The sequence below is a fragment of the Lepidochelys kempii genome, chromosome 5 (genome assembly GCF_965140265.1).
Source record: "Lepidochelys kempii isolate rLepKem1 chromosome 5, rLepKem1.hap2, whole genome shotgun sequence".
In the NCBI taxonomy this organism is placed as follows: Eukaryota; Metazoa; Chordata; order Testudines; family Cheloniidae; genus Lepidochelys; species Lepidochelys kempii.
In genome coordinates this window covers 72,122,968-72,135,692 of record NC_133260.1, presented here as the reverse complement: position 1 = coordinate 72,135,692, position 12,725 = coordinate 72,122,968, and the positions used below count along the sequence as shown (strand labels likewise).

The following is a 12,725-nucleotide window of genomic DNA, read 5'->3' as shown; positions in this document are numbered from 1 at the left end:
CTAGTCAGTCATTTCCCATTTTGTATGTGTACAACTGATTGTTCCTTTCTAAATGGAGTATTTTGCATTTGTCCTTATTGAATTTCATTGTATTTACTTCAGACCGTTTCTCCAGTTTGTCCAGATCATTTTGAATTTTAATCCCATCCTCCAAAGCACTTGCAACCCCTCCCATCTTGCTATCATCCACAAACTTTATAAGTGTACGCCGTATCCCATTATCTAAACCACTGATGAAGATGTTGAACGGAACTGGACCCAGAACTTATCCCTGCAGGACCCCACTCATTATGCATTTCCAGTATGACTGTGAACCACAGATGATTACTCTCTGGGAACAGTTTTCCAACCAGCTTTGCATCCATCTTATAGTAGCTCCATCTAGGTTGCATTTCCCTAGTTTGTTTATGAGAAGGTCATGCGAGACATTATCAAAAACTTTACTAAAAAGTCAAGATACATCACGTCTACCGCTTCCCCCTTATCCACAAGGCTTGTTATCCTGAAAGAAAGCTGTCAGGTTGGTTTGACACTATTTGTTTTTGACACATCCGTAATGATTGTTACTTATCATCTTATCTTCTAGATGTCTGCAAATTGATTGCTTAATTATTTGCTCCATTATCTTTCCAGGTACAGAAGTTAAGATGACAGGTCTGTAATTCTCTGGGATGTCCTTATTTCCCTTTTTATAGATTGGCACTATATTTGCCCTTTTCCAGTCTTCTGGAATCTCTCCTGTCTTCCATGACTTTTCAAAGATAATCGCTAATGGCTCAGCTATCTCCTCAGTCAGCTCCTTCTAGGATGCATCATGTAATGAATGAAAGGGGGTGGCGGTAGGTCCCTTTTATGAACGCCCAGCCAGCCAGTTAGCTATAAAGTACCTCTCGGTGGCTGTTCTCTGCTTGCTTTACCTGTAAAGGGTTACCAAGCCCACAGGTAAAAGAAAAGGAGTGGGCACCCAACCAAAAAAGAGCCAATGGGAAGGCTAGAACTTTTTAAAATGGAAAAAAACCTTCCACTTTGTCTGTTATTCTTCAGAGAAGGAGATACGGAGCAGCAATGCTATAAGCAGGAATGCTGTGTAAGACTTGAACCAGGTATGAAAATTAATCTTCCATACCAAGAAAAAATCATTGGACAGGGAATGTTTAAATAGACACAATCAGGTTTATTTCTTTATTTTGGCTTGTGGATCTCCTGTGTACTGACTCCAGATACTTTTGTTTTGCTTGTAACCTTTAAGCTGAACCCCCAAGAAAGCTATTTTGGGTGCTTAATTTTTGGAATTGCTCCTTTAAAATCTAGCAAAAGCCTAAGTTCCAGATGCATTTTCTTCCCTTTTGTTTTTAATAAAATTTACCTTTTTTAAGAACAGAATTGGATTTTTGGTGTCCTAAGAGGTTTGTGCATATGTTGTTTAATTAGCTGGTGGCAATAGCTAATTTCCTTTGTTTCTTTCTCAGCTCTTCCCCAGAGGGGGCTGAAAGGGCTTGAGGGTACCCCACAGGGAGGAATTCCCAAGTGCTCCTTCCTGGGTTCAAGAGCTTTTTTTGCATTTGGGTGGTGGCAGCGTTTACTAAGCCAAGGTCAGAGAAAAGTTGTAACCTTGGGAGTGTAATACAAGCCTGGAGTGGCAAGTATTAATTTTTAAAATCCTTGTGGGCCTCCACCTTCTGCACTTGAAGTGCCAGAGTGGGGATTCAGCCTTGACACATCCCCTTCTACTAGGGAAAATAAATCCTTGAAGAGGGATAATGGGGTATACAAGGGAAGTTTTGCATGTCCAGGATTAGAGTAAATCAGGGTACTGAGTGTTGAACTAGGGATAACCTACAGTCGGCATCAAGGGTCCCAGCCTTTGGTGGATCCCCCAGGACCTCTGGGTTCTGGGTGGAACCCTGAAGCATTAAGCATGGTGGAAGATAGAAACAAACCTTGCTTCTGGATGGGATAACCGCCCCATACCACATTATTAAGGAGATCCTGGAGAAGTTCCCTATCCCACAAACTTCACTGGGTATTTCTGTGGACAGATATGTCCTAGGCTCCTGATTTTAGCATTTTAACATATAGCTTTTTAAAAATATGGCACTGGGCAGAAATTTGGTATATAATTTGCCTATTTACACATTATAAAAAACTAAAAAATAACAACCTGTACTTGCTTGAGATGTATCTCAAAACTTTATATTTGCCAAATTTAGGTTTACATTCCATCTCATACGTTGCACATACACTTTGGCCTCTCTTCAATTCTTTTTCTTCAGTGTATCTCAGATTTATCCTAACTCCAGGATATTGGAATGTGTTGGAATTCTTTTCCCTAGGGCATTCATATAGTTTTAAATGATAATTTTAGAGCCAAATTTAAAATTTACTTTTCTAATCTTTTAATACAATGTTATTTATTGTCATGTGCCATATATTTTATTTATTTGCCTGAAGGGAAGAAATATTTTTTCCACAGAACAAACTTCACTATACATGAAGCTTCATTAAAAAAAATAATCAGACTACACAGAGGTTTTCAACCGTACACAAATATATCATACATGTAAATGTATATAATTAGGGCTGTCAATTAATCACAGTTAACTCATGTGATTAACTCAAAAAATTAATTGCAGTTTTAATTGCATTGTTAAATAGAATACCAATTGAAATTTATTACATATTTTTGGATGTTATTCTACATTTTCAAATATATTGATTTCAATTACAACACAGAATACAAAATGTATACCTCTCACTTTATATTATTTTTATTACAAATATTTGCAGTATAAAAATGATAAAAAAAAGAAACAGTATTTTTCAATTAATCTCATAAGTACTTTAGTGCAATCTCTTTATCGTGAAAGTGCAACTTTTATAAATGTAGATTTTTTGTTACGTAACTGCACTCAAAAACAAAATAATGTAAAACTTTAGAGCCTACAAGTTCACTCAGTCCTACTTCTCATTCAGCCAATTGCTAAGACAAACAAGTATGTTTACATTTACGGGAGACAATGCTGCCCTCTTCTTGTTTACAATGTCACCTGAAAGTGAGAACAGGCGTTTGCATGGGACTTTTGTAGCTGGCATTGCAAGCTATTTTCATACCAGATATGCTAAACATTTGTATGCCCCTTCATGCTTTAGCCATCATTCCAGAGGACATGCTTCCATGCTGATGACACTTGTTAAAAAAAGAATGTATTAATTAAATTTGTGACTGTACTCTTTGGGGGAGAATTGTATGTCTCCAGCTCTATTTTACCCACATTCTGCCATATATTTCATGTTATAGTAGTCTCAGACGACGACTCAGCACATGTTCTTCATTTTAAGAACACTTTTGCTGCAGATTTCACAAAGCGCAAAGAAGATAACAATGTGAGATTTCTAAAGATAGCAACAGGACTTGACGCAAGGTTTAAGAATCTGAAGTGCCCTCCAAAATCTGAGAGGAACAAGATGTGGAACATGCTTTCAGAAGTCAAAAGAGCAACACTCCAATGCGGTACCTACGGAACCCAAACCATCAAAATCAACCTCCTGTTGGTGCCATCTGACTCAGATGATGAAAATGAACATGTGTCAGTCTGCACTGTTTGGATAGTTATTGAGCAGAACCCGTCATCATCATGGACACGTGTCCTCTGGAATGGTGGTCGAAGCATGAAGAGGCATATGACTTTTAAGCATCTCTGGCACGTAAAAATATTGCAATGCCAGCTACAACAATGCCATGCGAATGCCTGTTCTCACTTTCAGGTGACACTGTAAAAAAGAAGTGGGCAGCATTATCTCCCACTAATGTAACAAGCTTGTTTGAGCGATTGGCTGAATAAGAAGTAAAACTGAGTGGATTTGTAGGCTCTGAAGTTTTACATTGTTTTATTTTTGAATGCAGTTTTTTTTTTTGTACATAATTCTACATTTGTAAGTTCAACTTTCATGATAAAGGGACTGCACTACAGTACTTGTATTAGGTGAATTGAAAAATACATTTTCTTTTGTTTCTTACAGTGCAAATAAGGCCTGGGTAGAGACTGTTGAATCGTGGAAGTCAACGAATGGCTACGCAGGTGGTGTCAGAGAGAAGGCTTTGGAGTCTTTGACCATGGGATGGTGTTCCAAGAAGGAAGAGTGCTAGGCAGAGACAGGCTTCACCTAACGAAGAGAGGGAAGAGCATCTTTGGAAGCAGGCTGTCTAACCTAGTGAGGAGGGCTTTAAACTAGGTTGACTGGGGGAAGGAGACAAAAGCCCTGAGGTAAGTGGGGATATGGGATACCGGGAGGAAGCACGAGCAGGAGAACACGAAAGGGGAGGGCTCCTGCCTCATACTAAGAAAGGAGGACACACAGCAAGTTATCTCAAGTGCCTATACACAAATGCAAGAAGCCTGGGAAACAAGCAGGGAGAACTGGAAGTCCTGGCACAGTCAAGGAATTATGATGTGATTGGAATAAAAGAGACTTGGTGGGATAACTCACATGACTGGAGTACTGTCATGGATGAATATAAACTGTTCAGGAAGGACAGGCAGGGCAGAAAAGGTGGGGGAGTTGCATTGTATGTAAGAGAGCAGTATGACTGCTCAGAGCTCCGGTATGAAACTGCAGAAAAACCTGAGTGTCTTTGGATTAAGTTTAGAAGCGTGAGCAACAAGGGTGATGTTGTGGTGGGAGTCTGCTATAGACCACCGTATCAGGGGGGTGAGGTGGATGAGACTTTCTTCCAGAAACCAACGGAAGTTACTAGATAGCAGGCCCTGGTTCTCATGGCAGACTTCAACCACCCTGATATCTGCTGGGAGAGCAATACAGCGGTGCACAGACAATCCAAGAAGTTTTTGGAAAGTGTAGGGGACGATTTCCTGGTGCAAGTGCTGGAGGAACCAACTAGGGGCAGAGCTCTTCTTGACCTGCTTCTCACAAACCAGGAAGAATTAGTAGGGGAAGCAAAAGTGGATGGGAACCTGGGAGACAGTGACCATGAGATGGTTGAGTTCAGGATCCTGACACAGGGAAGAAAGGAGAGCAGCAGAATACGGACCCTGGACTTCAGAAAAGCAGATTTTGACAACCACAGGGAACTGATGGGCAGCATCCTCTGGGAGAATAACATAGGGGGGGAAGGAGTCTAGGAGAGCTGGCTGTATTTTAAAGAATCCTTATTGAGGTTACAGGGACAAATCATCCCGATGTGTAGAAAGAACAGTAAATATGGCAGGCGACCAGCTTGGCTTAACAGTGAAATCCTTGCTGATCTTAAACATAAAAAAGAGGCTTACAAGAAGTGGAAGATTGGACAAATGACCAGGGAAGAGTATAAAGATATTGCTCGGGCATGCAGGAGTGAAATCAGGAAGGCCAAATCACACCTGGAGGTGCAGCTAGCAAGAGAAGGTAAGAGTAACAAGAAGGGTTTCTTCAGGTATGTTAGCAACAAGAAGAAAGTTAAGGAAAGTGTGGGCCCCTTACTGAATGAGGGAGGCAACCTAGTGACAGAGGACGTGGAAAAACCTAATGTACTCAATGCTTTTTTTGCCTCTGTCTTCACGAACCAGGTCAGCTTCCAGACTGCTGCACTGGGCAGCACAGCATGGGGAGGAGCTGACCAGCCCTCTGTGAAGAAAGAAGTGGTTCTGGACTATTTAGAAAAGCTGGACGAGCACAAGTCCATGGGGCTGGATGCACTGCATCCGAGAGTGCTAAAGGAGTTGGCGGATGTGACTGCAGAGCCATTGGCCATTATCTTTGAAAACTCATGGCAATCGGGGGAGGTCCCGGATGACTGGAAAAAGGCTAATGTAGTGCCCATCTTTTAAAAAGGAAGAAGCAGGATCCTGGGAACTACAGGCCAGTCAGCCTCACCTCAGTCCCTGGAAAAATCATGGAGCAGGTCCTCAAGGAAACAATCCTGAAGCACTTAGAGGAGAGGAAAGTGATCAGGAACAGTCAGCATGGATTCACCAAGGGCAAGTCATGCCTGACTAATCTAATTGCCTTCTATGACGAGATAACTGGCTCTCTGGATGAGGGGAAAGCGGTGGAAGTGTTGTTCCTTGACTTTAGCAAAGCTTTTGACACGGTCTCCCATGGTATTCTTGCCAGCAAGTTAAAAAAGTATGGGCTGGATGAATGGACTATAAGGTGGATCGAAAGCTGGCTAGATTGTCGGGCTCAACGGGTAGTGATCAATGGCTCCATGTCTAGTTGGCAGCCGGTATCAAGTGGAGTGCCCCAAGGGTCGGTCCTTGGGCCAGTTTTGTTCAATATCTTCATTAATGATCTGGAGGATGGTGTGGATTGCACCCTCAGCAAGTTTGCAGATGACACTAAACTGTGAGGAGAGGCAGATATGTTGGAGAGTAGGGATAGGATACAGAGGACCCTAGACAAATTAGAGGATTGGGCCAAAAGAAATCTGATGAGGATCAACAAGGACAAGTGCAGAGTCCTGCACTTAGGACGGAAGAATCCCATGCACCGCTTCAGACTAGGAACCGAATGGTTCGGCAGCAGTTCTGCAGAAAAGGACCTAGAGGTGACAATGGACGAGAAGCTGGATATGAGTCAACAGTGTGCCATTGTTGCTAAGAAGGCTCAGGCCAGGGTGGAGCTGGGAGCAGAGAGGGGCTGGATGGTGCTCCCTCCCCTCCCCCACATAGGGGCTGGCCCAGGCCCTGCTGCACCCCATTGAACATTCCTCTGTGTTCCCTACAGGGGTGAGCCCCACCGTTTGGGGACCACTGGGCATTGTTGTGGATCACAAATTGAATATGAGTCAATATGTGATGAAGCTGCAAAAAAAAGACTAACATTCTAGGGTGTATCAACTGGAGTGTCGAATGTAACACACAGGAGGTAACTCCACTGATCTACTCAGCCCTGGTGAAGCCTCAGCTGCAATACTGTCTCCAGTTCTGGGTTCCATACTTTAAGAAAGATGTGGACAAATTGGAGAAAGTCCAGAGGAGAGCTATAGAAATGATGAAATGTTTAGAAAACATGACCTACGAAGAAAGATTAAAAAAGCTTGGTATGTTGAATATTGAGAAAAGAGGACTAAGTGGGGGGAACTGATAACAGTCTTCATATATGTTAAGGGCTATTATAATAAGGACGGTGATCAATTGTTCTCCATGTCCATTGAAGGTAGGACAAGAAGTAATGGGCTTATTCTGCAGTAAGGGAGATTTAGGTTAGACAGAAGGAAAAACTTTCTATCTATAAAGATAGCTAAACATTGGAACAGGCTTCCAAAGAAGGTTGTGGAATTCCTGTCATTGGAGATTTTTTGAGAAAAGGTCAGACAAACACCTGTCAGGGATAGTCTAGATATATTTGGCCCGGCTTCAGTGCAGGGGTCTGGACTAGGTGACCTCTTGAGGTCCCTTTCTGACCTACATTTCTATGATTCAAAACTGTTTTGTTCAAATGTGATACAATTGGCATAATATGACATGTGTCTTTACCCTTACATATGTACTGTTAAAACTGTTTCAGAAAAGTTTATTAATACAGTACATGTTTCCTGCTAAAGTCCTCAGCCTTAATTATTCATAGTAAAAAAGTCAGTGTTGCTGTAGTATTTTTTTCATTCCCATTTATGGTGCTGCAGGTGACAAAGCGAAGTCCCAGAGGGTCAGCTGCATCTGCAAAATCTATACCCATATTTCACTACTGAAGCTGTATTTTTGGCTAACATAATACTGCTTCTCAAAGTTAAAGAAAATTCTGAAGCTGCTAGAAATTAAGGACTTTGATGTAGAACGTCAAAAGAGTAAAAATAGCATATTTTAATTAACACAGCATGAGATTTCACCATGTTCCTCCCTATGAGGGGGACTTCTTGCATGGATTTTTCCTTGTAAAGTGACATTTGAAAGCAGGCAATTGCTGGTATTAGTGCAATTATATTATTTAAACAGAATATTTGATATTTATTTGGAGCATAGGAAACACTCTTTTCACAAAAAAAGAATTTTAACTAGTTTATAAAATATACAGAGCATCAAAATGCACATCACAGCACCAGTTACATGAGACAATAAGCTGCTATGGTAGATACTTACATTTTCAGTAAGAGGGAGACTATCTATCCTCTTAGTCAAGTTCTGAAGCTGAGCATAATACCAGTCCTTTTCTTTCTCTTCCTTTTCAAGCTCAGCCAGCAATAGAGATCTATTAAAAAAACAAAATCAGTAAGTTTCCATTAACAATTATAAATAAGGCTGCGAGTTTGTCATGGATTCTGTGACTTTCCGTGACCCTTTGACTTCTGCAGCAGCCGGTACGCCTGGCCCGGGGGCAGCTCAGGGATGTGGCAGGCTCTGGGAGGTGCTTGCCTCGGGGAGCTTCCCAGAAGTGGCAACATCCGCCTGGCTCAGCTCCTGGGCGGAGGCATGGCCATGCAGCTCTGCGCGCTCCCTCAGCCTGCAGGCACCATCCCGCGCCACTCCCATTGGCCGCGGTTCCCAGCAACGGTAGCTGCGAAGCCGGCGATCTCAGCAGAGGCAGCGCACAGAGCTGCCTGGCTACACCTCCGCCTAGGAGCTGAGCAAGGTGGACGTCCCCACTTCCCGGGAAGTGTGGCGCTAAGTAGGGAGCCTGCCGGCCCAGTCAAACCCCCCACCCCCAGCACGAGCGGGGGTCCTGGGCTGTGCATTGCCACCTGCACCCCTCCAGCACCAGCGGGGGTCCTGGGCCGTCCTCCCTCTCCCCGAGTCCCTGCAGCACCCCCAGGCCAGTCCCCACAAGATTTAGTCAGGGGTATATAGTAGAAGTCATGTACAGGTCATGGGTTGTAAATTTTTGTTTACTGCCCCTGACCTGTCCATAACTTTTACTAAAAATACCCGTGACTAAAACATAGCCTTAATTATAAATATGGCAGCAAATACACAGTAAACCTTGATATATACATAAAGTGTCAAATTGAAAAGATGAGACTTGGTGATGACGGAACTGAACGAGAAGTTCAGAGACCTGTGTTCTGTTCTTCAGTCCCTGGCTCTGCTGTGTGACTTTTGGCAAATCATTGGAAATGCTCTGTGCCTTAAGTTCCACTGTAAAATGGAAGTAGAATACCTCTTTTTCTTTGTAAAAGCACGGTGAAATCCACAGATGAGAAGCATTATATGAAAGGTAAGTATTATTAGATCTGTGCTAATTTACATCCTGTGCAATCCATTTTAGACCATTTTATTTTCTCTTTTTGGTGGTATACTTCTCCCAATGTAGCAAACTAATTACCTTTTTAAAAAATAAGATACTAGCACTAAAAGAAAATCTATATACCTCAATCCTCCATTATAGCAAAGTCCCCAAAATATTTGCTGTCTCTGTACTATCCTGTTGTCTCCTCCCTCCCATTCCAAATGATGGATTCAAAATCAAATAAATTGATTAAATGGTGATTACAGACCATTTCTTTTACATTTATAAGTATTTATAATGAGTTAATAAATTATAGATATTTACAAGCATGTTACAGACATGAGTAGTATGTGTTATAGATGGTTATAAGCACAATCTATAAAATTGATCACCCATTTATTAAGTTCTCTTTATTATTCTTTTTATGAAATATAATTTTATTCCAATATAAATTGTGACTATTTTCTTTACTGCAATTCCCTATAGTTATTATATGGTACAGGCATACAAAAATAATAATTTCAAGGCCCTGATCCTACAACTAGATCCATACAGGCAGATCCCACTTCGATACAAACCTCCACCGAAATCAGTCTCTTCTAAAAATCTACTACCGATAGTTTCTTCTAAAAGTCTCTCCTGTTATTACTTTTCCCTTCTGAAATGCTCATATTGCTCTTTGACAGACATTAGAGAAAAGGAAAAAGATAATTGTAGGTCCAAGTAAATCTGTCTAGTAGACATTTCAGATGAATCATTGCTCCAATAGGTAGGGTTTTCTCAATCTAAGTTCCTATAAACATATTGCAGTGGTTCCCAAACAACCAGTGAACCCCTTTCACTAAAATATCAAGTCTTGCGAACCCCCTCTAAAAATCAATATTTCCAGGTATTTTCTCCTTTACCTGAGTATAAATTATAAAAGCAGTGATCTTGGAAATATAAAATTTGTTTTTATGCCATGCTTATTACCCACTATTTATTATTAATTATTATTTATCGTTACAGTATTTTTATTACATTATGCAAATGGCAACACTCATCCAAGATCTCACTTTTGTAGCTTGCATCACTTTGAATAAGCCTGTTATAAGACAAGGCTCCTATGTTTCATCCAGGAGTATCAGATGTGAAACAGCATGAAGGTATTTAAGAAGCCAACTCAAAGAGTTCCTCCTATACAAGCATTCAGGTCTGGAGCAGTCCAGGCAAACAACGCACATTACAACAAAGCTTAAACTTGTTCTTCATAATAATTTTAAAAACAATACTAGCTGCCTATTTAATTTTAAAAACAGCAAAAAATATCCACGTCCCTTTCCATTTCTTTAAGGAGTCTTGAAGTTTAAATCTCCTCAGTGTGATTGATATGCTTGCTTTGATTTGCTTAGCTCTTGGAAGTCCAGGGGCTCTGGGCTGCTGGCCCCATGCTACCTGGGGTCCCTAGAGACAACTCTGTCCGCCATTAGAGAATTTTTTTCCGGAGAACAACCTGTAACATTTTGCGAACCCCAGTTTGGGAACCACTGACATATTGTTAACTTTATTCAAATAGTAATGGATATAACCTTCCCTAATATAGCAACTATTCAGAATTCACTACTTAACGTTTCAGTATATCTAGACAACTGGACAAAAAATTCTCCAGGTGATTTATTTTAAAGCATTAAGTGAATACAGTATTCATAAAAAGGTACTGGACTGAAAAGCCTGAGAACTGAAGTCAGCTATTTAACAATAGGATAGGACGTTAACATATTAATTTGCCTGTTATTTTCCTTTCCCTAGCCTGTCTCTTTCTCTCTCTGTCCTTAGATTGTGAACTCCCTGGACAGGACCCATGTTCCTTCTTGAATCTTTGTCAAGCACAGAGCACAGTGCGCGCACTACCATAAACAAATGTTTTTAAACCGAACAGATAGCAGTAGTACAAGCTCCTTCTACTACCCTGCCAATGTTTCCATGCTGACCTGGACCTGATTAAGCTTCCAAGCCTAAGGACTAATTTAGAACAGTGTTCAACCTATGTTTTAAAATAGTTATGCTTGGTATTCACCACACTGGCAAACTGTTTAAAACCTGCTTTGCTGACAAACTCAATATTAATTACAGAAAGAACCTTAGCCACAAGTTACCTTAACTGGACTCAGAATGGAAGCTTTGCAATGGTATCTAGATCACATTATTAATTCCCTAACTATCTCCTGCTGTTGTTTTCTAATTCATGGATACTTTGGTGAAACGGAGAACAATACCTACTATGGAAATGGCAAGCTTTAAAATATCTGAGAAAACAACAGGAGCCTAGTTATTTTGGATCTTTTTTAATGGCCTATATAACAAGGATTATCTGGAATTCCCAAATCTAGCATAAAAACATCCATCAAAAATGAATTGTAACCTTAATGACAGCCGTATTAGTCTTAAAATAGATTAACGTGCAGCACACTATTCACCTAGCTGTTTTCCCCCTCATTTTAGACCCAAAAGACTGGGGCGCTGAATATATTTAAACATGAACCTGATGAAATCTCTTTCCATATCACATTGTTGTAGTTTCAGTTAAGCTAAACCAGAATTGCTCACACAATAACACAATAATACGAAGATAGATAAGACTACATATTTAGACAGACAGGTTTTATACTCGGATTAGTGAGGAAAAGACAAAAGAGGGTACTTATTCTAGTGTTGCAGGAAGGAACAGAGGTGACAGTTGTGAAGTGAGATCTACAAAGGTGCAATTAATTCTGTCTTTAAAAGCAATTTTTATTTTTAAAAAAAATTTCTGCAAGTGGGATTCAGATAATTCTCAACTACTGCTGACTATAGATACATTAAGAATGCAAACAAAAAGATTACCTGATTCGGTCTACAGACATCAAATTATTTGTAGTAAAAAATGTGTGTGTAGAAGATATACTGTTTTTAGAATCTGCTTGAAGATTTATCCACTGATGTTTCTTATTGACAAGAGAGAAAGATTAACAAAACAAATGATGGAAAGCAAAAAAGGGAGGCTAACGCCCAAACAAAATAAAGGAGAGAATAAAGATGATGTACAGGGGGAACAACAGCTCCTACACAAGTAGTAGCTATGTCCCCTTAAATCCTAAAAGATGGTTCAAACAAGATTTGGAATTCTGTACGCTAAAATGCAGACATCAAATAGTGCACACAGGTTGTTAAAACAACAAGTTAGCTTAAATGACTTCTAGTATTTGCCCCATATTTTAAAGGTTTTGATGTACTGAAGCATTTTTGAATGTCTTGCCCAGTAATCTTTTGAAATCCCAAAATTATATTATGGATTAAACATCAACGGAGGTAAGGGAAATCTCTAAAAATATTTCAGATACTAGAAACAGTTTTGTTCCCCCTTTATTGTTCTCTCTCAAAAATGGTAAAATAACTACATGATCCTCTTTGATTCAGAGGCAAAAGTTAATGAGACTTTACTAGTAATACCTTGCACGGTCTATGAAGCAACCAGCATGTAATGCTACAGAAGATACAGAACAGCTGCAAGCGCACATCATTTCTCTACCTGTCTAATCTCTGCATAA

At 40.3% G+C, this 12,725-nt stretch overlaps 1 protein-coding gene across 7 annotated transcripts in view; it reads right to left on the bottom strand.

Annotated features, from left to right (window-relative positions):
- APC (APC regulator of WNT signaling pathway) overlaps positions 1-12,725 on the bottom strand; it is a 189,218-nt gene that overhangs the window by 81,187 nt on the left and 95,306 nt on the right. For all 7 annotated transcript variants that reach the window (XM_073344697.1, XM_073344696.1, XM_073344701.1 and 4 more), the window contains one exon: positions 8,076-8,184. In XM_073344697.1, coding sequence (XP_073200798.1) covers positions 8,076-8,184 — 109 coding nt within the window. The remainder of the gene's footprint in view (positions 1-8,075; positions 8,185-12,725) is intronic.